This window comes from Gavia stellata, chromosome 6, assembly GCF_030936135.1.
Source record: "Gavia stellata isolate bGavSte3 chromosome 6, bGavSte3.hap2, whole genome shotgun sequence".
Taxonomy (NCBI): domain Eukaryota; kingdom Metazoa; phylum Chordata; class Aves; order Gaviiformes; family Gaviidae; genus Gavia; species Gavia stellata.
In genome coordinates this window covers 13,567,419-13,592,120 of record NC_082599.1, presented here as the reverse complement: position 1 = coordinate 13,592,120, position 24,702 = coordinate 13,567,419, and the positions used below count along the sequence as shown (strand labels likewise).

At 40.1% G+C, this 24,702-nt stretch overlaps 1 protein-coding gene across 1 annotated transcript in view; it reads left to right on the top strand.

The window, feature by feature from the left end:
* The first annotated feature begins 764 nt into the window (after positions 1-764).
* PITRM1 (pitrilysin metallopeptidase 1) overlaps positions 765-24,702 on the top strand; it is a 30,788-nt gene continuing 6,850 nt past the window's right edge. The window contains exons 1-22 of the mRNA XM_059819098.1: positions 765-814; positions 1,251-1,353; positions 2,201-2,307; positions 3,277-3,428; positions 3,878-3,992; positions 4,106-4,202; positions 4,611-4,771; positions 6,072-6,198; positions 6,938-7,026; positions 7,595-7,723; positions 9,494-9,607; positions 10,040-10,136; positions 15,268-15,402; positions 17,358-17,496; positions 18,619-18,735; positions 19,887-20,019; positions 20,729-20,849; positions 21,656-21,732; positions 22,044-22,209; positions 22,334-22,434; positions 23,377-23,497; positions 24,281-24,352. Coding sequence (XP_059675081.1) covers positions 768-814; positions 1,251-1,353; positions 2,201-2,307; positions 3,277-3,428; positions 3,878-3,992; positions 4,106-4,202; positions 4,611-4,771; positions 6,072-6,198; positions 6,938-7,026; positions 7,595-7,723; positions 9,494-9,607; positions 10,040-10,136; positions 15,268-15,402; positions 17,358-17,496; positions 18,619-18,735; positions 19,887-20,019; positions 20,729-20,849; positions 21,656-21,732; positions 22,044-22,209; positions 22,334-22,434; positions 23,377-23,497; positions 24,281-24,352 — 2,520 coding nt within the window. The 5' untranslated portion in view covers positions 765-767. The remainder of the gene's footprint in view (positions 815-1,250; positions 1,354-2,200; positions 2,308-3,276; positions 3,429-3,877; positions 3,993-4,105; positions 4,203-4,610; positions 4,772-6,071; positions 6,199-6,937; positions 7,027-7,594; positions 7,724-9,493; positions 9,608-10,039; positions 10,137-15,267; positions 15,403-17,357; positions 17,497-18,618; positions 18,736-19,886; positions 20,020-20,728; positions 20,850-21,655; positions 21,733-22,043; positions 22,210-22,333; positions 22,435-23,376; positions 23,498-24,280; positions 24,353-24,702) is intronic.

Genomic DNA, 24,702 nt, shown 5'->3' with positions numbered 1-24,702 from the left:
GTGGGTACAACGACACCCTTTGACTCTTCACTGAGGTCCCTGTTACGACACTGACTGGGAGAAGTCCGCCCATGTCTCTGCTAGTCTGCTAGCTTATCTAAACCCTGCCGTCCCTGCGCGGAGGGCCTTGTGCAGCAGATAACGGCTCTGCACACACAATCGAAGGACTGGTTCAGTTTCCCACTTACGCCCGTTTGCTCTGCTCATTTTCCTCACAAAATCTTTGCATAAAAACATGCATCGGCAAGACAAGGGCAAGAAGAGATGCAGCGCTCGAAACACATTTATCTTTCGTTTGAAAAAGCAAAGAGGCTCTACCCAAAGGTCGCTCCCTTTACAACCCACAGGGCTTTTGATTCTCCTGGGAACTTCCCGAACAGGCAAAGTCACTTCCCAGAGATTCCCCCCAAGGTCAACCCTCCCCAAAAAGGCGAACGTTTTGGGGTCGTGCTCCCCCTCGCTCCCGGCCCCGCCGTCCCGCTCAGGGGCCCGCCGTCTCCAAGGCCTCTCCCTGCCGTGGGCCGAGCACCCGCCGCCGCCGAACCGCCCCCCGGAGCTCGGCAGGCAGGCTCCGTCGCGGCCCCGCCCGCGCTGGGGCAGCCTGGCTCGGCCCTGCCGCAGCCGCGCTCCCCCGCTCGGCCGCCGCAGCGCGGGGCGGACCGCCGGCAGGGCGGGCGGAGCTTCCCGCCGCCGCCAATGCGGGCGGGGGCCGCCGCGCCTGCGCCGGCCCGGCTGTGCGGCCCGTCCCGCTGCCGAGGCGCCGAGCCATGTGGAGCCGCTACCGGGCGGCCGGGGGGCTCCTGAGCCGCGGCCGGTGAGGACCGGAAGGGAGCTGGGGGGAGCGGGCGGGGGGCCCCGCCAGTCCTTTTCCCGCCTTGCCCGGCCCCGGCCCCTCTGCCGGCACTCCGCCAGCGGAGGCGGCCCGCTCTCCGCTGCCCCGGGCCCTGCCGCGGGCCTGGGCGGGCTCCGCGCTGCAGCCGGCTCCGTCGCGCTCGGCCGAAGGACGGGGCACGACGTGCCGTGGCCCTGGCAGAGACCGGAAGGCCCCGTGCGGGCAGGCTGGGAGTCCCCGCTCCCCCGAAGGACAGCTTCTCGCTGGAGGCCGGCGGGACCCGGGGCCGGACGGTTGCGTGCTCCTCGTCTCCCCCGTAACTCCGTTCCTCAGGGCGGGGGTGAGAGACGGTGTCTCGGTCGCTGTTGTAGCACCGCTGGTGGGAGCGTGTTTGTTTTAAAGGGAAGTGTTATTTCAGGTCTTTGAATCAGAAGTCATGGAGGTGGAAGAGCATTTCTGCGAACGAAAGAGCGCTGCAGTACAGGATAGGAGAGCAAATCCACGGGTTCACTGTAAAGCAGGTAAGCATCACCCTTTGCTTATGTTTCCTCTGTATTTGTATAGATAAATTTTCTGTGGGCTGGAAAGCGTCTAAGTGAGGCCGGGAGTCTACACACTAAATATTTGCGTAGATGCTTTGGGTGGTCAGTTAAAAAAAATGATACGGTAGTTACTTGTAGTTATCCCTTTGCAACCACATTTTTTAGGTAACATTAACACATGTTCCTATAGTGAGCTAACTCCTTGTAGAGTAGGTAACACACCCCGGGAGTTTGTGTGTCTGCTACAGATGTTCAGCATTTGATGTCATCTTCTAAAAGTCCTGACAGATAACTGAAGTTCACTGTGTGTTGTTTTATAAAAGAAATTCAAGTAGTATTTTATCTCCTAAGCTGCTTCTAATACCTTTGTTAAGAACCTGCAATGGAAATAATACATGGGTTTTCTTTTAACTTTTTTAAAGGAAAAAGCAGGAGCTGAGAGTAAGGTGATTTGCAAAAAGTGATTGCTAGTGAGAGAGCTAGTTATAGAACTGGGTTCCTTGATTGTTCTTTTGCCTCCCTAACCACTGACATTTGAATATAAGCCTTTTCTTTGTATTTGTGATCAAATTATTCTGGTCCTAATATCTGTACCAGAAGAGTGTAGTTTTTTGGTTGTAGTGTATTTTAATTGTTTTTTTAAACTTTATTTTCCATTTGCATGCTACTTTTTTTTCCCCACAAACCATAGGAACAAAGAATTTATTTAATACTGTATGTGCCAGTATTATGTACAGGATCAAGAAACTGGTCATTATAATATCATCCATGATTTATTTGACCTAGTTGCAGTCACACTGTAATACAGATGTTTTCTTCCAATCAGGTGACAGCTGTTCCTGAGCTGTTTCTGACTGCTGTGAAGCTTAGTCATGACAGTACAGGAGCCAGATATTTACATGTGGCTCGAGAGGACTCCAATAATCTGTTCAGGTAAAACATTAATACATGTATAGCACATTCCATCTCAGCATCAGTTTGTGACTTATAAATTGTAATCCAGCTTTATAACTGGATTTTGTCTGTGATACCAAAGACAATGGTACTTCTTTTGTGGGACTTCCTTAGAGTTTTTCAGGTTGGAACAGATGTCATAAGGCCTGTTGTTCAACCTGCTGCTCAAATCAGGGTCAGCACTTTAATTCAGATGAGGTTCCTCAGACATTTATCCAGGTGAAGATTTCCAAACACAGAGATTCTACAACCTCTCTGGCAACCTGTTCCCAAGGTTTGAATGTCCTTACGGTGGGTTTTTTTTCTTTAATAGCAAGTTGGAACTTCTCTTGCTTCAATTTATGAACATTGTCTCTTGTCCTTCCATCGTGCATATCTATGCAAAGAACCTGTCTTCATCATAACCTCCTTGTAGGTATTGGAAGGCGGCTATTGAGTCCCTTTGATGCCTTTCCTTTTCCAGGCTAAATGATCCCATTTTCCTTAGCCTCTTTTCACAGGGCATGTGCTCCAGTCCACGACCATCTTTGTGGCTCTCCACTAAACTACTTCAAATTTATTATCATCTCTTTTGTATTGGTGAGCCGAAAACTGGACTTGCCGATAAATTGCCTTATAGTTGCAAGATGTAAACCAGTTCTTTTTACCATAACCTTCCATGAAGTTTTTTCTGACCCTTTTGGCTAAAAAAGAAAAGTGTGTAGTTACGTGCTGAAAACTTCTGTACTACCTCCAGAAACAGAAGTGTAGAGGTTGTATGCCTTCTAGAAGAGGTGGCTGAGCACTCAAATCAAGTCTTTCCTAAGCACTCAATAACTCTGCATCCTGCTATATGCTGCGTTAGTTACTAGATAGTGATAATGTTCCCATAAGTCTCAGGTGCAGATAGGAGGTGGGTGGGCTTCTCATCACAAATAACTGCATGCCTCTCTGTGCTCTCTCTTGCAGCGTACAATTCCGAACCACTCCAATGGACAGCACTGGGGTGCCGCATATCCTCGAGCACACTGTGTTATGTGGTTCTCAAAAGTATCCTTGCAGAGATCCGTTCTTTAAAATGTTAAATAGGTCGCTGTCCACTTTCATGAACGCGTTCACAGGTGAGCCCAAAGTACATAATACCGCTTAAAATGCATAAGGTTTTATTGCAGTAGAGCTGTCTGTCAGCTCTCCTTAATTTGCCTTTGGAGCGCCGTTAGTTATTGTGTGAATGTTGTGAGTGAGAGATTAAAAAACTAACAAGGCAAGGCAACAAAATAGATCTTGTTTGTTTGGCAGTTACAAAGTCCCAGTAGGGCTGGATCTTTATAGTACACAACAATGTATATAATTATATATATGGCAAAAGCAAAGTTTTCATGGTAAAATAAGTGCAGCGTTAAACTTCTGTGTATTCCTCGGGGAAAAATATGTATAATTTAGTAAGTTTCTTCTCTTCCAGTTATTTATATAGAGAGTTATTTATATAGGAGAGATTAAAAATAAATGAGGGCAAAATGCATCTCAGACTTTCTAAAATTCTGATGTTTCTATGTTTATTTATATGCAGCTAGTGATTACACACTCTATCCATTTTCAACACAAAATCCCAAGGATTTTCAAAATCTTCTCTCAGTGTACCTGGATGCAGCTTTCTTTCCATGTTTACGGCAACTAGATTTCTGGTAAGACGTGGATGGCTTGAGATGTATGCAAACCTTAAATTAAAAAAAAAAACAAAAAACCCAAAAGCCAAAACCCTCAAATTCCCTACACTTCCTGTTACTTATTTTTTCAGGCAAGAAGGTTGGAGGTTAGAACATGAGAACCCAACTGATCCTCAGACACCTCTAGTCTTCAAAGGAGTTGTTTTTAATGAAATGAAGGGGGCATTTGTAAGTTTTGTGAATCTTTGTTTTAAGATCTTATACATGGTGAAGTGGCTTAAGCTGCAGGTTATCAATGGCATTATTGCACCAGAGATTTCCATTCCTCCTTTGTGAAATTTAAGTCCTCAGTAAAGTCAACAATCTGTTCCATGGTTATTCCTAAAGTTAGCTTGTTGAAAGTTTGTTTACATATAGAAGAGCACCTTGCTAATGGATTTCATTATAGAAACTGCTTTTAAATTGACATGATAACATAGCTAGTTTTTTCCAAGTACATGGGACTACAGAACAAAATGCTTACATCAGGAGGAGCTCTTGCGTAAGTTAGAACTCTGAGGTCTTCTTATGGAGCATCTTTTATTTTTAAAATGTTTTTTGATGACTTTTACTGAAATGTGGTGTCTTCCTCTTAAGACAGATAATGAGAGGATATTTGCACAGCACCTGCAGAATAAAATCCTTCCTGATCACACTTATGGTGTAGTATCTGGTGGAGATCCATTATGTATTCCTGATCTTACATGGGAGCAGCTGAAACAGTTCCATGCCACACATTATCATCCAAGCAATTCCAGGTATCTGAAATTTGTGACTAACTTACAGATCCAGGTATCTGAAATTTCTGACTAACTTACAGAGTGCTAACTCACTATATGACCTAGTATTTTTGTGAGGGGAAAACCAGTGATACAGTGTTTCCATACGTATGGCCAGCAACTTAGAATGCCGTCCAGCAGCTAGGACAGTATTGAAGCAAGGAATTTGCTCTAGGGAGAGAAATGAAGGATGAATTGAGGCACGAAAGAAAGATGGATGATTTTCTGGAGTACATCTGCCTGCTTGATGATGAGGATTTGTTTTGGGGATTTTTGTTTACAGATGATTCACCTTGAACTCTCATGGATTGGGGGGAAATGGAACATACTAATAAGTATTTGGCGGTAATGTTAGGGAGTTATGATACAAGCAATGCAGATGAGTCTGGGGGTTCCTATCCTCCTTGAAGTCAACACAGATTAAAAGTTACAAAAAGAAGTTACACATGAACAGCTGTTTATTTGCTCCTGAATCATGCATTACTGTATCAGGTTCTAAATAATCAATATAGATTTGAGTCAGATACTAATTCTGTTGGCACTGCTAAAAGTCATCTTGCTTGAAAATTTGAAGGTCATATGGAGGGAAATTTGTAGTATCATTGTTTCTCCTAAATCAATTTTGTGGTCAATCTGTTAGTCTGATTAATTCACTTATGGAACATCAACTTGTGTCATGATAGTGAATTTACCATCCTTTGTTTTTCTCATCATCCCAAGTATTCTATTGTACCTATGTTTAGATTTTAATCAGGGAATAACACTTACCTGAGATATACCTCTTTCTCATATTTAATCCAGTGGAAGTCAGCAATGTTTCTTGTAGGTATGGGAGTGTGCTTTGGTAGACTGACCCACAGAACCCAGCCGTATTTTATAGATCAGTTGAGATCATCATATTTTGTACATTATGTGGAAGGACCATAAGAATTTTGTCTTCTGAAACTTTTAGAGTACTAGGATTCTGGCTTCAATTACTGGTATTTTTTTCTTGGAATGTTGTATATTGCTGCAACTAAACAAACTGTATGTTTTTTGTGGGCTCCAGAGCATAAAACAAAAGCTAAAAAATCATGTAGAATTTTACCAGCAAATCCAGGGGATTTATGTATATGGCAAACTGGTGGGCCTTTAATCTAGGGGCCTTACAAAGCATGTTCCCTTCTGGATGTAACTGAATCACTGGAAATCACATGAAATTCAGAATATAATAAAAGCTGTTATTGTAAATGTCATGTAAAATCTGATGCTTAATCCCAGTCTTCCATTTGAAATGCAGATTTTTCACTTACGGTAATTTTCCACTGGAACAACATTTGAAACAAATACATGAGGAAGCATTGATAAAATTTGAAAGAATTGAATCAAATACTGACATCCCAAAACAGAAACTCTGGGAAAAGCCTGTAAGTAAAAAAAAAAAAAAAAAAAGAAAAGAGAAACAGTGCATGTCCAATCTTGAAATTGCAGAAACTTAATATAACAGGTTAACATTTTTAGCCCAGCCTGCTAGAGTTACTTTGTTTGCTTAGAAGTGTGTTTGTATGTAAATGAGCTGAAGTATTTTTATTTTTGATTAAAGCGAGGGAAAAACTGTATTTACTTTTGAGTTTCGGTAATGTAATGATTGTGTGCCGTTGTTTATTTTTCTTATTTCCTGTTTTCAAGTCCCTCAGCGTTTGGAGCATTGAAGCATTTACTAAAGGAAAGCCTTTAGAGCTGCCTTTATACAAACTGATACTTAAGCGTCAGGAAATCAGGAAATATGCTGTCTAATGGTACCTAAACTTCCAAACGTTGGTGTCAAAAATAACTTTTTCCATTCTCCCCGCCCCTTCCCTCCCTGGCTTGTCTAGAAGCTTAAGCATTTCTTTGAAACCCAGCTCACACAGTTAATTATGGCCAGATTTTCTTGATCAGCTTCTCTGTTTCTTCACTTGTAAAAACTTGAGATATGACTCATGTTTTTCATGATATTCTGTGTTCCTGTATTGAACATGAATATTGAACTTACTAATGATGTATCTGTAAAATTATTTGAAATCTTTGGAAGGAAGATGCTATGAAGATGCAAACAGTAATTTTTTATTTGTAATTTCTGCTCTGAGTTTAGTCTGCATCAAATGTATTTATTATACTTTACAGAGAGAACACAGTGTAACATGTGGCTTAGACTCGTTTGCTGCCGATCCTTCCAAGCAGACAACTGTTAGCGTCAGCTACTTGTTGACAGAGTAAGTGTATTGAAATGAAATTCTGAACCAAAGGCTCATTTTAGAACTTCAAGCAAGATGCAGGCATATTTCATGTCCCCCAGTCCCTCTTCATAAATGTCATCTTTAAGTTAAATAATGCCATGGGAAAGCTAGACAAATCCTCCTTTAGTAAATGAAAGTTTAATTACTGAGCAGAATTTTTCTTGTCTTTTTCTTTAGCAGATAGAGATAAGGAAAATCAGCCATTATCTTGCAGAACTGTTCAGTGGATTGGACTTTCGGGAATGCTGACTTACTGTCTTTCAATTTCCTGCCATGTGCAAGCTTTTCTGTATGACCCTACTACTAACTTTATCTACCCTTGCACCTTAATTTAACTTACTTTACTGCTAATTATAATGCGTGAAAGACACAGAACTCTCTTCGTTCCCTAAGGTTTGGTGCAGTGTTCATAATTGGCAATTATTCCTCCCTTGCCCTGTCTACATTGTTTTGTAGCAGTAATTCTTCTGAAATGAACTCAGTGATGCTGCGTGTCACATATTTGTAACTTGATGTTTTTTAAGAACTATTTTTTTTTTTTCAGTATTACAGACACTTTTGAAACATTCACGCTAAGCCTGTTGTCTTCACTGTTGGTTGAGGGGCCTAATTCGCCTTTTTACAAAGCCTTAATTGAGTCTGGTGTTGGTACAGATTTTTCTCCTGATGTTGGGTAAGTGTTGCAATTTACATTTCATCCCTATAAGCAATATTAGAAAAGTTCTAAACCACTATTAAGTTGGGAGAAGTCATCTCTCATACAGGCAATTTACACTAGAATAATCTTATCTTAACACTAAAATATCTTAAGAGTTTCTACTGGTGGACTGTAAAGCGTTCTCAAGTGTAATTTTTGGCTCATCAAAATAATTCGATGTAAGCTATGTTAGTTTAAACAAAGTTGTACTGTTTAAAGCCTATCAACAAGAAAAATGGGTAGATAAAAATATGGTATACCTTCAGTGCCCTAATTTAGTTGGGGTTTTCATCTTGGCCATTTAGTATTAACTGAGAAGAGTTTGCTAGCTCTTCCCTGTGCTGTGTTACCTTTGCTTTTTTGCTTTAATTCTGTGATTTAATAGTGGGTAGGTTTAGCAGAAGCGTGCTTTTGTGCAATTGGGTGCACAATTAACTTGCCATCGCCTCAGTACAAAAGGCTATTTCTGTCAACGCTTGCTTATTCAAACTGTAGCTCTTGCAGCCAGCCTTCTGAGCTCGCTCTGCACTGCAGACTAAGGGTGGGTGGATTCTCTTCACCTAACTGTAGGCTCAGCTGCTCATCATAGTTTGCCTTCATTGTCAGCAGAAAGAAACAAACGCTTTCAGGGCATGATTCGTCTGACTGATTTTAGACTTAAGGATGACAAAAATCATGCCTTGTCTCCACTGGCTTTCTCAGATGTTTGAGTGGGAAACGATAATATACTCATCTATGATTTTAATGCCTTAGGGTACTCTGCCTGGCTTGAACTGTCTCTATAGGAAGTCACAGGCTTCCAGTGAGTCCTGTGTCATGCATGCCAGTGCCATGCAGATAGCTTAATACCACAAAGCATGGCAGTAGAAATCTATCTTTAGACACTGAAATAGTGATTCGGTTGTATGTTTTGTCAGCTGAACCTTTTCCAGGTTGACTATATTCTATGGTGTTGAACTGTACACTGAGTTGGCTTTAATTTGCCTTAGTGACTATGCTGATGAATCGATCTAGAAGAGTAAGTTTGAGCCCAGAGATCAGTATTCCAGTGTTCAACATCTGAGTCTGCCATGGAATCCCTTCTGTGGTTTTTAAACATGGAATAGTGGATGTTTAGAGTTGATGAACTCCTGTTGCTTTTTGTTTGTTGGCTTTGGTTTGAACTGCTAGGTGTTCCATATTTCTGCAAGTGTCGATTTGTCTTTCTAAAGATGACTTCTTATGGTTAACCCTGCCTGACAGCTTGAACAAAATTATCATTAATTTTTTTTTAAGTACTATTGAAAATAATTGCAACAAACATGGAACACTTCACCTTCACCACTTACTTTACACATACTGCTTTAAAAGTACCAGTCCACTCACCTGCTTAAGTAGAATGTATGTGTTTGACATTACAAGCAGTTAAAATTTTCACTTTAAAAAAAGAGACTTCTTTACCTGAAAGTACTTACAGATGAATAGGAAGATGTACACAGAAGACCAGCTTTTTCTTTTTATTTCTCTAATACCATATGCCGTATGTTTTCTTAACAGTGCGCTACTACTACTGAAATTGAACAAAAAATGCTTTTAAGTTCCATTTCTAGCCTCTTTGGTAATTATTTTTTTTTCTACCTGGCTTTTAAAATCCTGTGTGTGTGTATGTGGAAATGACGGGTGGTTTTCCCTTTCTTCTGCCTTTGCTGGCAGGTTTAATGCTTAATTTCTAGTACTTGTCACTGAGTTGAATATGTTTTATTCTAGGTTTAATGGCTCAACAAGAGAAGCTTATTTCAGTGTGGGACTACAGGGTATTGCTGAAAGAGACATTGATACTGTGAAACAGATAATTGGTAGAACAGTTGATGAAGTTATTGTGTGAGTAATGCTAATTTTTTGAGAATACTGTTAGTTTTTTCATACAGTCTTTTACAATTAGATATTACTAATATAATAATATATAGGCATATAGTAATACAGACATATATATAATAACATGCTTCAAAAATTAGTTATATTAAAATAAATGCACCAAAGAAGCACTAAAATATTGTTCTTAAAACTTGTATCTGCTACTTCTTCTATTGTAACATATTCATCAGCATAACCTTCAGGAGTTTAATGATATTAGTGCAGTTCCACTAAATGACACAGCATGATAAGATTATTCCATATCAATTTCAATTCAGTGTGGAAGACATTATGTTGTAATGCTTCCTTTATCGATGTTATAATTCATTTTCATAAGTTCACTTAAAGTGATTAGTGTTAATGGATATGATGTGCTTTTCTCATCACCCCTTCCCAAAGGAAAGGATTTGAGGAAGATAGAATTGAAGCTCTACTTCACAAAATTGAAATCCAGCTGAAGCACCAGTCTACAAGTTTTGGACTTGCCCTGACATCTGTAAGTCTGTATGTGTGTGGGTTTGTTTTTTGTTTTTTTTTCTAGGAATGGATGAGAAACCTACTGTCTACGTCTTTATGAAATAAGGGGTCATTTTGTAGGCTCTTGATATGTAAAACTTTTCACTTAAGGGCTTTTCCTTTGTCATCTCATGTACATTTTTCTTCCTTCTTTTCAGTAGCCTTCAGACTATCACTGCACTCCACACTGTTTGACTTAATTAGGCAGTGAGCCTGTTGTCTTTGCCTGAATACTAGCTTTGATTGCAGTAGCACTGATTACTTCTGTAAGAGAGGCATGCCATACTGGCTCTTGGAACTGTATGTTTTGGATAGATACCTATGTATTTTTAAAAGTCAAATAGAAGGACTATGTTTTTCTATGGGATTTAGGATTGTACTGCTGTACTTTAATTTCAAGATTCACAAGTGAAAATTTACACTAATTCAATTCTTGGCTTAAAATTTTGATAGCAAAGCTGTTACAGAAAAAGTTTTCCACAGCAGAATGTGATGTCTTTGAGAAGTCTGCAAGTCATTGTAAATTTGGGAATGAGTTAGCTGCAGTATTTGCAGTCAGTCTGGAAATCGGGGCATCCTGCTGCCACTTGTTCTCTATTTTTTTTCTGTTTCTCTCTGGATTTTCTGCTCTGCAGCAGCTTCAGTTGCTTAGCAGCTCTTCTGCTTTGGGTCTCTCAAGTGTTGTATCTTTTTCAGCATGAACAGGAGTTCATTCCTTTGGCATACAAAGTTAGGTAAAGGAGCAGAGCCCTGGATTAACACGAGACTTGTAAATGGGAGAGCACAACCAAGAGCTGTTTCAAATCAGATTGTCATACAGTGAAACAGACAAATTGTGAATGTTTAATTGCCTGTCATGTATCATAGTAAGATCTGGCAAAATGTGCCTGACTTTGATAGCCAATACTTTCTAGCATGTCTTCAGACTGTGTGAGTAATACTTTATCTCTCAATATTTTTAAGTCTTGAAGTTGATTCAGCTGTTAGGATTTAATTCTAGAACAGAATGCTTTTAAACAGTTCTTGCTTTTAAGGACCAGTCATGCAGCATTTGGTGTTAATACACCCATAGAGGAGTGTTGTATTTCAGTTCATTTCCCTGAGATCATGTTTTAGAAGTTGACCTTGAAAAGGGCCTGAAAGGAACCTAGTTACAGCTAAAGTAATCATAGAGTCATAGAATGGTTTGGATTGGAAGGGACCTTTTAAAGATCATCTAGTTCCAACCTCCCTGCTGTGGGCATGGTCATCTTTCACTAGATCAGATTACTCAAAGCCCCATCCAACCTGACCTTGAACACTTGCAATGATGGGGCATCCACAGCTTCTCTGGGCAAGCTGTTCCAGTATCTCGCCTCCCTCATTGTAAAGAATTTCTTCCTTATGTCCAATCTAAATCTACCCTCTTTCAGTTTAAAACTGTTGTGCTTTGTCCTGTCGGTACAGGCCTTGGTAAAAAGTCTCTCTGTCTTTCTTATAAGCCCCCTTCATATATTGAAAGGCCACAATAAGGTCTCCCTGAAGCCTTCTCTTCTCCAGGCCTAACAACCCCAACTCTGTCAGCCTTTCTTTATAGGAGAGGTGTTCCAGCCCTCTGATAACTTTCGTGGCCCTCCTCTGGACCTGCTCTAATAGGTCAATGTCTGTCTTGTACTGTGGGCCCCAGAGCTGGATGCAGTCCTTCAGGCGGGGTCTCACGAGAGTGGAGAAGAGAGGGAGAATCACCTCCCTCAGTGTGCTGGCCACGCTTCTTTTTATGCAGCCCAGGATATAATTGGCTTTCTGGGCTGCAAGTGCACATTGTGGCCTCATAACCAATTTTTCATCTACCAATATCCCCAAACCCTTCTCTGCAGGGCTGCTTTCAAACCATTCATTATCCAGCTTGTACTGATTACTAGTCATTACCCCAGCCCAGGTGCAGGACCTTGCACTTGGCCTTGTTGAACTTCATGAGGTTCTCATGGGCTTGCTCCTCAAGCCTGTCGTCCCTCTGGATGGCATCCTTTCCCTCAAGTGTATCAACTGCACCACTCAGCCTGGTGTCATCTGCAAACTTGCTGAGAGTGCGCTCAGTCCTACTGTCTATGTCATTAATAAAGGTATTGAACAGTATTGGTCCCAATACAGACCCGTGAGGGACAGACACCACTTTTACTGATCTCTGTTTGGACGTTGAGCCATTGACTGCAGCTGTTTGAATGTGGCCATCCAGCCAATTCCTTATCCATTGAATAGTCCATCCATCAAACTTGTATCTCTCCAATTTAGCGACAAGGATGTTGTGTGGATTGTGTCAAAGATCTTGCAGAAGTCAAGATAGATGACAGGAGCTTCTCTTCCCTTATCCACCAATGCAGTCACTCCCTTGTAGAATGCCACCAGATTAATCAGGCACAATTTGCTTTTTGTGAAGCCATGTTGGCTGTCACAGATGACAGCCTGTGGCATTTTAAATGTCATGGTAGGGATTTTCTAACTTCCATGCTGTGTTCCAGTGCTGTCCTAGCTTTACAATTAGAAGGACTTTCCTCTGTGTGATGTATTTATTTAAAACACAGTACAATAGGTGAACCATTGGCTGAAGGGTGGGGCTCAAAGAGTTTTAGTAAATGGGGAAACATATGGCTGGTGGCCAGTCACTAGTGGTGTTCCCCAGGGTTCAATTTTAGGGCCAGTTCTCTTCAATGTTTTTATCAATGACCTGGACACAGGAGTTGAGTGCACACTAAGTACATTTGCTGATGATACTAAATTAGGAAGAGTTGATTCCCTCGAGGGTAAAGAGGCCTTACAGAGACATCTTGATAGATTGGAGTGCTGGGCAATCACAAACTGTATGAAATTTAACAAGGACAAATGTGGATTCTGCACCTGGGACGGTATAATCCTGGATGTATATATAGATGGGAGGGACGAGGCTGGAGTGCAGCCCTGCAGAAAAGGATCTGGGGGTTTTGGTCAATGGTAAGCTTGGTACAAGTGACATAAAGCCAAAAAGGGCCAACCATATCCTGGGTTGCATTAAGGGCAGAATAGCTAACTGGTCGAAAGAAGCAATTGTCCCACTACACTCAGCATTGGTGCGGCCTTGCCTCAAATACTGTGTGCAGTTTTGAGCTCCACTATATAAGAAGGACATAAAAATATTAGAACATGTCCAAAGGAGGGCAGCAAAGATGCTGGAAGGACTAGAGGGCGTGACTTATGAGGAGCTGCTGAAGATACTACGTTTGCTCAGCTTAGAAAAGAGGAGACTTCATTGCTGTCTACAACTCCCTCATAATGGGGAGCAGAGCAGGGGGTGGTGGTCTCTTCTCTCTGGTGTTTGGTAATAGGACACAAGGAAATGGTTTCTAGCTGCGTCAGGGAAGTACAGATTGGATATTAGGAAAAAGTCCTTCATGGAAAGGGTGATCAAGCACTGGAACAAGCTCCCCAAGTGTACTGGTTTTGGCTGATAGACTAAAACCTCTACATAGTAGCTTGTATGGGGCTGTGTTTTGGATTTGTGCTGAAAACAGGGCTGATAACACAGAGATGTTTTAGCTATTGCTGAGCAGTGCTTACAGAATCAGGGCCTTTTCTGCTTCTCATATTGCCCCACCAGCAAGTAGACTGGGGGTGCACAAGAGGCTGGGAGGGGACACAGCCAGGACAGCTGACCCCAACTGACCAAAGGGATATCTCGTACCATATGACACTATGCTCAGCAATAAAAGCTGAGGGAGGAAGGGGGAAGAAGGAGGAAGGGGGGACGTTTGGAGTTATGGCACTTGTCTTCCCAAGTAATCATTATGCATGATGCAGTCCTGCTTTCCTGGAGATGGCTGAACACCTGCCTGCCGATGGGAAGCAGTGAATTAATTTCCTATTGTGCTCTGCTTGCGCGCAGCTTTTGCTTTACCTATTAAACTGTCTGTATTTCAACCCATAAGTTTTCTTACTTTTACCCTTCTGATTTTTCCCTCCATCCCACTGTGAGGGGAGTAAGTGACTGGCTGTGTGGGGCTGAGCTGCCAGCCAGGGTTAAACCATGACACCAAGGAAGTGGTCATGGCCCCAAGTCTGTCAGTGTTCAAGAGGTGTTTGGACAATGCTCTTAGATATATGGTTAAACTTTTAGGTTGCGTACTGAGAACCAGCACTGAGTTGTTGTAATGACCCCACAGAAGCCTCAAATAAGGAGTGACTACTTTTATTTCAAGAGCATTAACTGCTTGAGCGTATTCTAAAAGAACACTATTCTTTAAAACACATTAGGGAATTTCCACAGAATAGATAATAATAGATATTACTGAAAAAGTCTGGAAGGCCTGTAATACCTGCTTGTAATTAAAGAGGTAAGAAAAGAAAAGGTGGTTTTGACAGTTCAAATGAATTTGTTTTCTGTATGCTTTTAAGGGCTTTTTCTTTCAAATGTCTTGGGATTTATTTATTTTGCTTTTTTTCGTTTTTTTCCCCATTCACACAGAGTAGAAATGGAGGTGGTTTTGATATCTTGCCCTGTGATGTATTTGAAGAACTTTCAGTAGCTACTCGAGCAAACAATAGTCTCAAACTAGAGAATAGAACTAGAATAAAAATCCTTCCAAAAGAAATATCCTGGGGATATTTCTGGTTATTTAGTATCTTCTTTCTCCAAAGTCTCATATTATAAATTATTTCATCTGACTGATACAATAAATGGGTAGACTGTAATATTTATGTATTACTTTGTCTCTTTCTACCTGTTCCTTTTTTCCTTCTTTCTTGGGCTTAAAAATGAATTTATTTTAAATGGGAAGGAGGAAGGAATATTACAGTAGATTTCCAGAATACAGATATACACACCTCTGCAAAAAAAGAAAGGGGGGAAAAAAAAAAGGTGGTTTGGTACGATAAAATTAGAGGAGAGAATGTAGAGAACAGGGGACAGATGATGATGGAATAGTCCTTTAATCTGAGCAAAGATTTCAGCTTTTTTTTTTTCCCTCCAAATATATTAGAGCTACTCATTATATGTCTGCTTTTCAACTATAAATGATAAGGTGGTTTTGGAACACAGATGCTGTCAGTTATAGAAATGCAGATGGATTGGCCTGTTTACTTAATTATTCTTTCCCATTCAGTATATAGCCTCCTGCTGGAATCAAGATGGGGATCCAGTGGAGCTTCTGAAGATTGCAGATAAAGTCTCTCGGTTCAGGCAGTGCCTTAAAGAAAATCCCACATTTCTTCAGGAAAAAGTTAAAACATATTTTAAGGTAGGAAAACGTATGGAAAAAAGTATTAATTTTCAAATCACAATTTTGTCTTTAAAATTAAACTGAAGGCTAATTTTTTTATAACTATACTCCCTATTTTCAGGTGTAGTAGATGAACAGCAGCACTTTTGAATGAAGCATGTTAACTTTAAATGGTTGAAGTGAAAACTTTTCAAAATGAGAAAAATTGTCTGGTTGGACATTTGGAAACACACATATTAGTTCAGTAAACATTAGCGTTTTATTAATGTTCTCTGATGCTTGATGCTGTAGAAAGGCACATGGGTATTTCCTAATGAGAAGCTCAAATGTGAACAGAGAATTACAGACCTAGTTATGTGTTCCTTAGTATTGGCATAGCAAGATCTATCTTTTTTTCCTTGAAAAGACTTTGGTTATAAGTAAGATTGTTCTGGTGCTCCTCATGTTCACTGAACTGCTGTCTGAATTTTGCTGTCAGTGCTAATTGCTTTCTGCTCTTTTTCTTCTTTTCCTCTCCATACATTCTACTGGAGTTCTTGAAGAATTAAAAACAGTAAAGGCATTATAACATTGAATAGTTCTGAAGCCTCAAATGAGCTAATGCCAGAAAGAAAAAATCCAGTGATAGCAGTGCAAAAGTGGTTTTGGTTTTGGCATTTGTTTTTGGTGTTTGTTTTGTTGGTGGGTTTTTGTTTTGTTTGGGTTTTTTTTCCCCATCAAATTGTTTAAGTTGTTTTGAAGGGCAGATCTGTTATAGGTAACTGCCAACCTGATTTAACAGTGAGTAAATGCTGGTTCTCATATAGTCAGAGGCAACAAGAGACAGTGGCTTCAATTGAAATCTGTTTTCCTAAAGGCATTATTAGTGTTTGGAACTAGTAGGGAGCTGTTAAGGTTTTGTCTTTTGTAGGGAAGAAATACAGGGGCAGTATTTTTGAGAATGTCCTTTACTATGCAGTTCTGCTGAGGAGGCTAAAGCAAAACATCACTCAATAAGAAGTAATGAGAATAGTTGGATGTTTTTATGTCGGAAGATTATGCACTGTTTTACATTGTGCCTGGAGATGAATAAAGCAGGAAGGCTAGGAGCAATGGAGAGAATGCTGTTCATCCTGTCCATTTTACTATGCCTGGTTAATAATGCATTTCCCTCTTCACCTCTGTAGTCAGTCAGCTTTCTGTAGTCTTTCCACATAAGCACGGAGGAGATAAACTCATAAAACAGAACTCAATTACATTGTCCCAAATTATTGGCAGTGTCTGTCAGTGACAGATGTTGCTGTTTGACTCCTACTTTGAAATGGGCAATTTTTGAGGTCACTATTTTTTGAATAGCCTCCCAGTATTATATAAAATGGAAGCTGCTTGAGTAATTTTGTTATTAAAATTCCATAGTCCGATATAAACAAAGAGAAATTCAACAGCAGTTGTGACACTTGCATAATGCATGGACTTCTCTAGCAGCAAGACTGATGTAAAGCATTTCTGAACAGGATAAGGCATGCACATTTTACATCATATGGGATCTCTGTGCACTCAAGCTTGGGCAGGTTGAAAGAGGTGTTTAATGAAACCCTCCTGCATTTAACTAGATTCCCCATCTTAGAACATGCTCCAGATAAAACCTGTGGCATGCTGCTCTATAGCATTATGTACAGTTGTTTAACCTTGATTTAATTAAACTAATGAGTATCGTGTGCTGTTGAGGGATTCTTACTCTATACTAAAATTTCACAGAAGGTTGTTCATGCTTGTTCTGTGGTAAGCTGCGTCTCTTCCCCACCCTTGCAGCAGACTGTTCTCTATGAAATGAAGAGTTTAAATTGCCTGTTTGTGATACTTTTGATAATATGCAAGACAAATGATGCATAGACTGTTTTTATCTACTGCTGATGGAGCAATAATCTGAGGCAAAACAGGAGGAAGTTGCCCTCAAAATTAATCATGCTTTGTTTTGGGATATATTTCTGCAGGATAATCCACATAGATTGACTCTGTCAATGAGTCCAAAGGAAGACTACCATGATAAACTAGCAAAAATGGAAGCAGAAAAGCTGGAAAAAAAGGTCAATGCTCTTTCTGAAGAAGAAAAAACCCAAATCTTTGAGAAAGGTTAACATGCTTTTTCATATCTTTATTTGGGTAACTGCTTAAAAACACAGACAGTTTGTTAGCTGGTGTTCTGTAGAATATCTTAAATTCTCAGGCACTCTCCAGCATTTGCTCTAAAAGGGGTGATTTTTTGTTGGAAGTTTGTGTATATGTGTTATGGAGCTATGCAGTGTAGTGTTTACATTACAATGTATGACTGGTATATTCCATTAGTTTTAACAGTCATAAATAGAATGATCGATGTCTCCAGTAAGGCAAAAGAAAGGAAATGGTTTTAAAATCTTGATCTGCTTATTCTTTCCCATGTTAACTTGCACTAAGTACAACATGAATTCCACCGTTTACCTTGAAGCTGTTTATTTTTGAGAATATGAGGTCTGCTCCATGCTCCTGTGAAACTTACATTTTGTAATTTTATTTCTTATCTTTTCTACTTAAAAAGCTAACTATAAAAATAATGTTGTGTTTAACTTATTCTGAGCAATAAATTAAACTTGGAAACCCTGGGCAGTCACCTGATTTTGTGAAAACAGTGATCTAGTCACAGAAATCCTCCCAAAAAGTGGTGTTACTCTTCTGAAGCTTTGGTACTAGGCAGGGGATAGGGGAGCAGAAAATCAGATGAGGCTTTCTACTTACGAAGATAAATTGTAGACTACTTAGAGGTCACCAGCTGGAATCTGAAGGAGGCTGAAATGTAAAATTAAACACAACAATTTAGCTGCATCAGTGTACTGACAGAGCACTTGAGTAAGAACTGGGGGGAATGAGTTAGAAAGAAGCTTCTTACCTACAAGGTCTGGGTTGCCTGGGTTAGTGTTCACAGAGCTGGGTGACAGGACAGGCTGGCAGATGTCAGTTCTTCAGGGTTTAAATTGCGTGTTAGTGTAAACAGGATGTGAAGGGAGATTGGAAAGAGAATTTACGAAGATACAGTGTTCTGTTTGCTGTTGCGACATGAGAATCTGCAGAATTTGTTTCAGTAAGATATTTGAAAGAACTGTTGATAGAAAATTCTAAACTTCAAAGTCTTGTGTTTTTCTGATTTGCTCGCCTCAGTAGGTTTTGACAGCACTTTCACTAAAAGCTGAAAATGACAAACTGGTATTCTCTCCTTACTAGGTTTGGAATTAATTTCTCTTCAAAGCAAACCTCAGGATACCTCTTGTCTCCCAGCTCTGAAAGTGTCTGACATTGAGCCCAAAATTCCATTCACTGTGTTGGAGACAACACTCACAGGTTGGTGTAACCACTATTTTGTCCTCAAAAGAGCAACACTATTGGATTGTTATCTAGCTGCTTGCCCAGCTCTTGCTCTTTTTTTGCTCTTTACAAAGCATATCTACTCTCTGTTTGTTGTCCATACTTATGGTCCTTTTCCTCTAGTCCACCATTTACCATCTCTGTGGTAGACAGTTTGCAGTGGATCTGCAGACACATCTTGCTGTCGCCTCTGAGGGGCAATGTGGGGCTGTTCTCAGCTGGAACCAGGCACCCGCCCTTCCCAGGGGTCTGGCAGTAGCACTCCTGATGCGAACACCCTGCCTCTGCTTACTCACCACCTGCCCTGCCCTGCAGTCAGAGGAGTCTCTAGGTGTCAAGCTCCACTGCTCTTGAGCAATCTCCCCACTTTCCAAAGACTTATCCAGGGTGCAGCACTCCTGGCAGCTTGTGCAGCGAGCCTTCCTTACTGGTCTCCCTCCCTACCCATTTTTTACAGAATATAATGTACAGACATGGGAAAAAAAAAATTGTCATTCTTCATAACTTCAGTGCAAGTTTCTCCCTGCTTTGCCAGTGACTACCCCATGGATCAACAGGAGGCAAGAAATTGTAGATCTCAATTTTGTTACAGTTCTGTCAAAATCTTGCAGGGAATACTGCTCTGTAGTATATTTCTAACAGACACTTTCCTGCAAAAATTGCCAGCTAGTGTCAAGTACTGTATAATTTTGATATTAAAATGACCTGGTTTTGTGAAAATTCTAATGTGTCTATTCTAATGCCCTAGCTTAGAAGGGAATGTACAGTGCAGGAACCTGCTTTCCTCAACTTTTGAGATGATGAAGGCAAAAATAAGGGAGAAAAACTTCTTGAGTGGTTCAGAAAGAAATTACCATTCCTTTATTTGAATGTTACCTCTAAAATGTGGTCTCTGTCAACAGAATTGTGTCATCAAATTGTCCGGGTATCCATTACCTTACCATAGACAAAAAGAGTAAAACCCTTTCAGTCTAGCATTCAGTGCAAAGTTTAGACAAGAAGTGGCTCTGAAGTGCCAACAGAAAATAACTCTCAATATGAAGTTCTTGTAAGAAATTGTTTTGCTTTTATGTGTTTATAGTAGGAAGCTGTTGGTTGTTCTTTACTTTTGTTTTTTTTGTCCCTAGCTGATGAAGTTCCTGTCCAGTACTGTGCTCAGCCAACCAATGGGGTGGTTTATTTCAGAGCCGTTTCCAGCTTGAACACGCTTCCCGAGGAGCTCAAACCATATGTGCCGCTCTTCTGCAATGTCATTACGAAGTGAGAGGTTTACTTTCTTAGAAGCTAAAGCAATAAGGTGTAATACAGCTTACTGAAATAATACTGCTTTTAATAACTTCACCAACTGTTCTTATTATAGAAGTGCTGATAATTTGTGTCCTGCAGAAACCGTGATCTTCCCTCTTCCCCACAGAGTTGCCAACTCCTTTCCCCTTCTCCATCAATCTCTGCATTGCATTGTTCCCCAGCATCGACACAAGCATTCCCCAAACAGATTGGAAAATTGATATAAATGAAAAATAGCCTAGCAGAAATTAAAATTTTCACTTGGATAGATTTTTGATTTAATTTCACCATGTGGTCACAGGAACACTGACCCCATCATAGAGAAAGAGTGGCACAGGGCAGAACAAGTCACCTGGGCTGGCAGGAATCTATTCTTTTTATTGGTGATAACAGCTTATGCAGTGTTATTACTGTAGTTCCATACGGATGTTGGTAGCAAGCCTGTACATAAAGCACACTTTTTAATACACCATATTGAATTAACAGAATGCTTTAATTGAAAAGCTTGGTGTAGTATTTTTTCCTTTCATAAGGTATGAAGTATTATGCTTGCTTGCTAATGCCCTGAATTGTTTAGTTGCTAAATTAGTATTGGCTTCAACAGTCTCCTTTGCAAATGGCATATGGATCCTGGTTTTGGCATACACTGAAAATGGGAATAAATCTCTATTGTTTTTTACAGGATGGGATGTGGAGCCCTTGATTACAGGGAACAAGCCCAGAAAATAGAGCTAAAAACAGGTGGGATGTCTGTCAGCCCACATATCATTCCAGATGATTCGCACCTGGATGTGTATGAACAGGTAAATTAATCATACACTTCAAGATGTTACACTTGCAATAACAGCTCTGTAGTTAAGGGTCAGTCAGGGTTTCCAGGCAGTGGGTCAGCTAATGTAGATTGAAAACTTAATGTATAAAAGGACTCCTGCCTTTTTGTGTAAGATAAAAATTTGACAATTACAGTAACTTAGTATTTTGTTTTAAGAGGAGTGCTTGATGTGGTTATCCATTTTAAGGCAGTGCTTCACTAGCCTGTCACTATACATGCAAAAAATTTTGGAAGCAGAGTGTAGAGGACAGAATGGTATAATGTTATACATAGAGATAGCTGTTAACCTGCATATTTAACTGTTAATGTGGTTCACGAACATGTAATGTTTGCAAGATCATTAGATCTTAGTATTGGGCATAACAGTCCTAGCAATATCCTCTTAAGATTTTTTCAGACCTGCTGCGGTCTGCTGCTGTGGTTTGCTCCCCATGGATCCTGCAGTTGAATTAGGGAGACTCCTTTGCGGAAACGTGCATCCCCAGAACAGTTTTCTTTGTGCTTTATGTGAAAAATAAGAAATTCTGTTTCTGAACTGCTACTTACTGTTGAGAAAGAGGCATTGACAGGCTTGCTTTGTGTGAAGAACAATCACATTTCAAGTCTGCTCTGAATTTAGTAGCACAGCCTGCATTAAAGTGGTTTTGTGATGTGTAGCATTAGGTTGGCATCATTGCATCACTTCCATAAAAAGTTAATGTGCGTTTCTCAGGCCATTGCTTTGGTTGTCTTGTGTGAAGGGGTTTTTTTGTTATTTGTTTTTCTTTTTTCCTTCAGGGTGTGCTCTTTTCATCTCTATGCTTGGATAGAAATCTGCCAGACATGATGCATTTATGGAGTGAAATATTTAACAAGTACAGTACATTGGGTTTCGTTTGTTTGTTTGTGGTTTTGCATGTGGTTTTGGTTCTCTTTTTCCCATTCTCCAACCATTCTCTTCTTAGAGATCCTACTTCGGGATTTCTTTTTAAACTGTATCTTTGAATGGCTCCCAGTTTCTAAACCTAAGTATTCCATCATTTGCATGACGATATAGTGGATTAAATGGAGAACCTACAGTCTAAAAGTTGTTTATTGAACTTGGGATGATGAATGATTCAGTATTATAAATTCCATTGGTGTCCTTTTGCATGAGACCTAGAGACCTGCTTCTACTCTTTTTCAGTCCCCGGTTTGAGGAGGAAGAATATTTCAGAGTGCTGGTTAGGAAGACTGCCCAGGAGTTGTCAAATGGGATTCCCGATTGTGGGCATTTATATGCCTCTATTAGAGCCAGCAAAAACCTTACGCCTTCTGGAGAACTGCAAGAAATGTTCAGTGGGATGGATCAGGTGAAAAGTTGATGGCATCCTTCATCAAGGCCCAAATCCTCAACATTGGAATTATAGTGCTCATTTTTGCTAATTCCTTTTATTGGCTTAATCTGTAGTCTTTCTGCCTTCCCTTCCCACACAGGTGAAGTTGATGAAGAGAATAGCAGAAATGTCAGATATTAAACCGATCCTACGCAAGCTACCACGCATTAAGAAGTATTTATTAAATAGTGACAACATCAGGTGAGTTCCAGCTAAAAAGAAAAGGGGGTTTTTGGTTAAAGAGGGGCCATGGCCTGTGAATGGGCATTTCTCAGTGCGCTTCATGGAGTACTGGGGTTTTGTGAAATGGGAGGTCTGTGGAAAAACTACAAAAAATGTTATTACTTTAAATTCACCTTGCTTATAAAGTGGTAGCTATGACTTCTTTTGTTCTTTTTTTTAGCAGGTATGAGAAACTTACAGTAGATTTCATATGTAACTGTTGTACCAAAAGTGTGTAAATAGCATGTGGGATTTTACAGAAATACTCAAAATTCTGCCTTTTTTTTTTTTTTTTGCTCTCCATAAAGGTGCCCAGGAGACAAATACTGTTATATTGTATGGTAACAGTAGAATGCAGTTTGGTTTGGGTTTTTTCTCCTAAAAGGAAAATAGTGACATTCTGAAATCTGCTTTACGCACATATTGGAAAAAGTAAGAGGGCACTTTAAGGTGTTTAGTGTCAGACACAGTAGTTCAAAAATAAGTCCATTTGAATTGCCGTAAGTTGCAAAATTTTGTTTTGCAAAAAATGAAATGATGAATAAAATCAAGGAAATATCTATACTGTTCAAAATCATGGAAGGTCTGCCTGTAAAGAGAGAATACAGAGGACATTAGTTTCTTTGTGAGACGTTTATATTTTGGAAAACTGATGTGGTTTGACAGCTACTGCTAAAGTTTAGGTGTGAAGGGTTTTTTGGGCAAGAAAAGTAATTGGACTGCGACTTTTTATTTTTGGCATATCAAATGCTGGATTATGAGTGTTTTGCTTTTTTCTGTGATAATGATTGCAAGGGACTTCAGATCTAACATTCTGATGATTTAATAGAAAATGTTTAGGAAGACAAAGTGGTGCAAATGATAGAGGACTGTCTGAAAACACAAAAACATATTTAAAAACTTGATATGTATTTTTAACAGATGTTCAGTGAATGCAGCACCTCAACAGATATCAGAAGCATCTAAAGAAGTAGAGAAATTTATAAAGGGCATAGGTAGAAGTAAGAAAGAGAGGAAACCCGTTCGTCCCCATGTGATTGAGGTAAGAAATTACTTCATTTGTGACTAGGGCATCAAACACAGTTGGATTTGATCTTGTGTAAAGACCACTGTGCAACCAGGAGAAGATCGTTTGAACTTAGATACCATGTCCAGTCAAAGATGTCTGAAGAAATTTGCAAGAGTCAGCTCTGTGATAAGCTGCTATGTGTTTTGCCACAGAGGCTGTCTTCACTTCAATAAAATAGACGATAGTAATCCTGTAGATCAGCTGTCAAGCCTTACCCTGAGGTTACTGCTTTTGCATGGGATGTGGAAAAAGAAATTCTTCCTTTCTCTGTCCCATAAAACTGTAATTGCTTTACTTGAAATGTTGGCCAAAAGGAAATAGGGCATGACATGCAGTACCTCAGTTGCGTAGGAATTTGTTTCGTTATCTGGATGTTCAGCCCATTTGGCACAAAATGTGCTTGGCTCAATGGAGTTGACAAAGGATCTGCTCTGTCAATATGCAGATCTGTCTTAATTTCTGACGAGACTGGAATAAGCTCTCAGTTCCCTACCCATGAGTGAAGTGATAGTCTGAAACTGTCCGCACCTCATCTAATCTCTGTCTTGGTGTCTTTCAGTGCCAGATTACTCTTGAAAGGAAATTTACTTGGCATTTACTTAGAAGTTCAAATATAAAGAAGTAGTCAAGTAGCTTGCTTATGTTTGTGAAGACACAGTGGTTTCAAAGAGGTTTGAAGGGTAGGGGTTGCATTTGTAGTATTATTAGTCTAAATTGTTGAATCATCTTTTAATATGAGGGCTGGGTCTCTTGTAGAAATCTTCAGAAGTCAAACCTGTGGGAAGCGAAATGCTTACTGGTTTGCAGATCACAAGGAAACTAGTTAATGTAAGTACGTTATTGGTTGGGGATATTGGTATTAGAAAGCTGTTACTGATACTAATGGTCCACCTTAAGCTGTTACAGATGCTCTTAGTATTTAGAAAAGCACCACTGAAACATAATGTGTCCTTCAGTTCCACCTTCTGACTGGATTGTTTCTTTAAACTAGCCATGAAACTTCTGCATCCTTCTATGTAATTCTTTTTGGTTCTGGCGTGAAGGTTATTTAGCTAACTTCACACCCATGTGTGCAGGCAAAGAGCTGCTTGTGCTGTGTCTTGTAAGCGATGCCTATTTTGTTTCAGAACCAGACTTGTGTGATATTGCTCCCAGTTAGCCCCTTCCTTTTCTTCCTC